Source organism: Anopheles darlingi, chromosome 3, assembly GCF_943734745.1.
Source record: "Anopheles darlingi chromosome 3, idAnoDarlMG_H_01, whole genome shotgun sequence".
NCBI classification, from domain to species: domain Eukaryota; kingdom Metazoa; phylum Arthropoda; class Insecta; order Diptera; family Culicidae; genus Anopheles; species Anopheles darlingi.
The window spans coordinates 3,740,001-3,742,500 of NC_064875.1; the positions used below are offsets into that span (position 1 = coordinate 3,740,001).

A 2,500-nucleotide genomic window follows, 5' to 3' on the forward strand; every position below is an offset into this window, starting at 1 on the left:
AACCTTTGGCAGCTGACGTTCGCCGATCGAAGCAAGTTCTCGCAGGTGCTGAGCATCGGACACGCTTCGCGTGCCAGCGGTCACCGATTCCGCGTGAATGACATCACCTGCCACCCGGTGCTTCCACTGCTGCTGACTACGTCGCACCACAACATCCCGGATATTCCGTCACCGACTGGCAAAGGCGTAACACCGGGCACCGGTCGACCGAAGGATGTGTTCGTACCGTCGGGATTCTGCTCGGAGTTGATTCTGTGGCGTGTGGATGCCGTCGGACCACTATCACAGTCGGGCGGTGTTAGTGAACTAGCGCGCATCAATTCACCGGAGATATCTGCTTTCAGCAATGTCGCCTGGATACCGACCCTGTTGCCCAGCACGACACTCGGAAATCTTAGCAACAGTCCATCCGCCTGCTTCGTCGCCAGTGATGGTGAGTGTTTGCGCGTGTACCAGGCCGTCATCGATGCGCGTACGTTGCTGGCTGAAATATCGTCTTCCGAGCGTCGATGCCGCCGTATGGACTCCCTAATGTCCCTGTCGACGGAATCGTCGGAAAGTGCGGGCTTGCTACCACCGACGTTGCACGATCGTATCAAAATCGTCTCGCAGCAATCCACCGCACGGCCCGGTTGCATCATCCAACTCGATGCTATCGACGACGCGACCCACGATTGGCAAAACACCCAATTTCTGCACGTGTTCCAGGAACAGCTGATAACGGGCGAACGAACGGAGGTGCTGGCCGATCCGTTCGGTGGTGGTGGCAACAGCAACTTCACAGCAACAATGGGAGTTGGTGCGGATTCAACGCTCGGAGCGGCAAACGATTCGAAACCAACGATCGGATTGATGGACGGTGGCATGGGTGCGATGGTTGATCTACAAAGGAACGCCCAATTCGAGCAACCCTTCTATCTAGTCGTGCTGGAGCGCACCCAGAACGGGACCACGCTGCACATGTGGCGCATCGTGATTGCTTCGCAGCCTGCCGCTGCCGACGATCTCAGTAGCAGCATGATATACGTTCCCGACAGTAACCTCGTGCAGGATCTGGACGACCCGGAGAACCTTCATCGACCCTCGGTTGTGCTGGATGAAACAGGAAGGGCCAGCTCTGCTGGCCACCATCATCATCACCATCACCAGCGGGGAGGAGTACCGACAGACCAAGCATCGCATGTCAACATCTCAACGACGAAAGTGTGCACCCAGGAGCTACCGTTACCGGATGGTGTCGATGTGATTCATGCGGCACCTGCCGCCGGCCATCTGAGTTCCTCCTCCATCTATCCGGCTTGCTTCGCTCCGTACATCATCGTAACGGCCTGTTCCGACTCGACCGTACGCTTCTGGAAGTGCAAAACGACGAATAGGCATGCCGGCCGTGCGAGTGATGATCCACCGCGATACGAATGGTGTGAATGGGAGATGATCCGCAAGGACCAGGAATCGACGATCGACGTCAGTGGACAACTGCTGCATATTAGCGCCGCCTACTCGGGACGGATTGCGTGCGCCTATAAGTACGGCAAGTCGTTCACACGCCCAACGAAGAGCAGCGATCCGGAGTCACGGTTCGTAAACCTGAGTGTCGCTATCTACGAGTGTGAATCAACGGGCGGAAGTGAGTGGGTGTTGGAGGATACAATCCATCTGAAGAACATTCACCTACCACGCATCCAGATGGATCACAATCTGGATTTGAGCTATCTGTACGACACACGTACGCTGCAGAAGAAGCAACGGTTGAATCAGGTGTTGCAGACGCTATCGCACGATGATGGCCGCTCGCCGCGTTCGGTCAATGGCGATGTTACGCCGGAAGCGCTGACGAAACCATCCGGTACCGGGTTGCTGGCAGTGCCAAGCTTCAGCACGTTGCAATCGCTTCGTAAAAGCATCACTGAGCACGGCAATACGTGCCCCATTACGCAGAAGCATCTGGTGCAGCTCGATTGGGTCTCGAAGGAGGACGGTTCGCACATCCTGACCGTGGCGGTCGGTAGCAAGATATTGCTGTTTACGCCGGTCAGTAGTGACCTGGCGCAGTCTAACATGAAGGCAATGAAGGAATCACAGTCAACGAATCGGCCACTGCTACGGAAAGCTAGCTCGTTAGCGCAGCCACATTTCAACGATGAAATCCGCTGGATGAAGCTACGTCAAATTGAGCTGACAACGGCCGACGGGTTGCCACCGCTGCCGATGCAGATTTCCTGGGTACGCGACGGTATTTTCGTGGCCGGTATGGACTCGGAGATGCATGTCTACTCACAGTGGAAACCCCAGAGCAACAGTCTGTACAACGTGAGCCACCCACTCGACATCGATGATCTGTATGATACGCGCAACCTGAAGGATGAGGATCTCCGATCGATGGCGCAGGACAGCACCCAACGGCGGCTAGCGAACGTTTCCTCGATGCCTGTGCTGTCTCGCGTTAGCTCCATCAACCTGAACCAAATGATGTCGAACGAAGCGCAGAAGAAGAAGAAAC

At 56.0% G+C, this 2,500-nt stretch overlaps 1 protein-coding gene across 3 annotated transcripts in view; it reads left to right on the plus strand.

Moving 5' to 3' along the window:
- Positions 1-2,500, plus strand: part of LOC125954182 (dmX-like protein 2) — a 16,873-nt gene that overhangs the window by 3,973 nt on the left and 10,400 nt on the right. For all 3 annotated transcript variants that reach the window (XM_049684271.1, XM_049684269.1, XM_049684270.1), the window contains exon 5: positions 1-2,500. This exon is cut by the window's left edge and continues 1,661 nt beyond it; it is cut by the window's right edge and continues 299 nt beyond it. In XM_049684271.1, the coding sequence (XP_049540228.1) occupies positions 1-2,500 (2,500 nt within the window).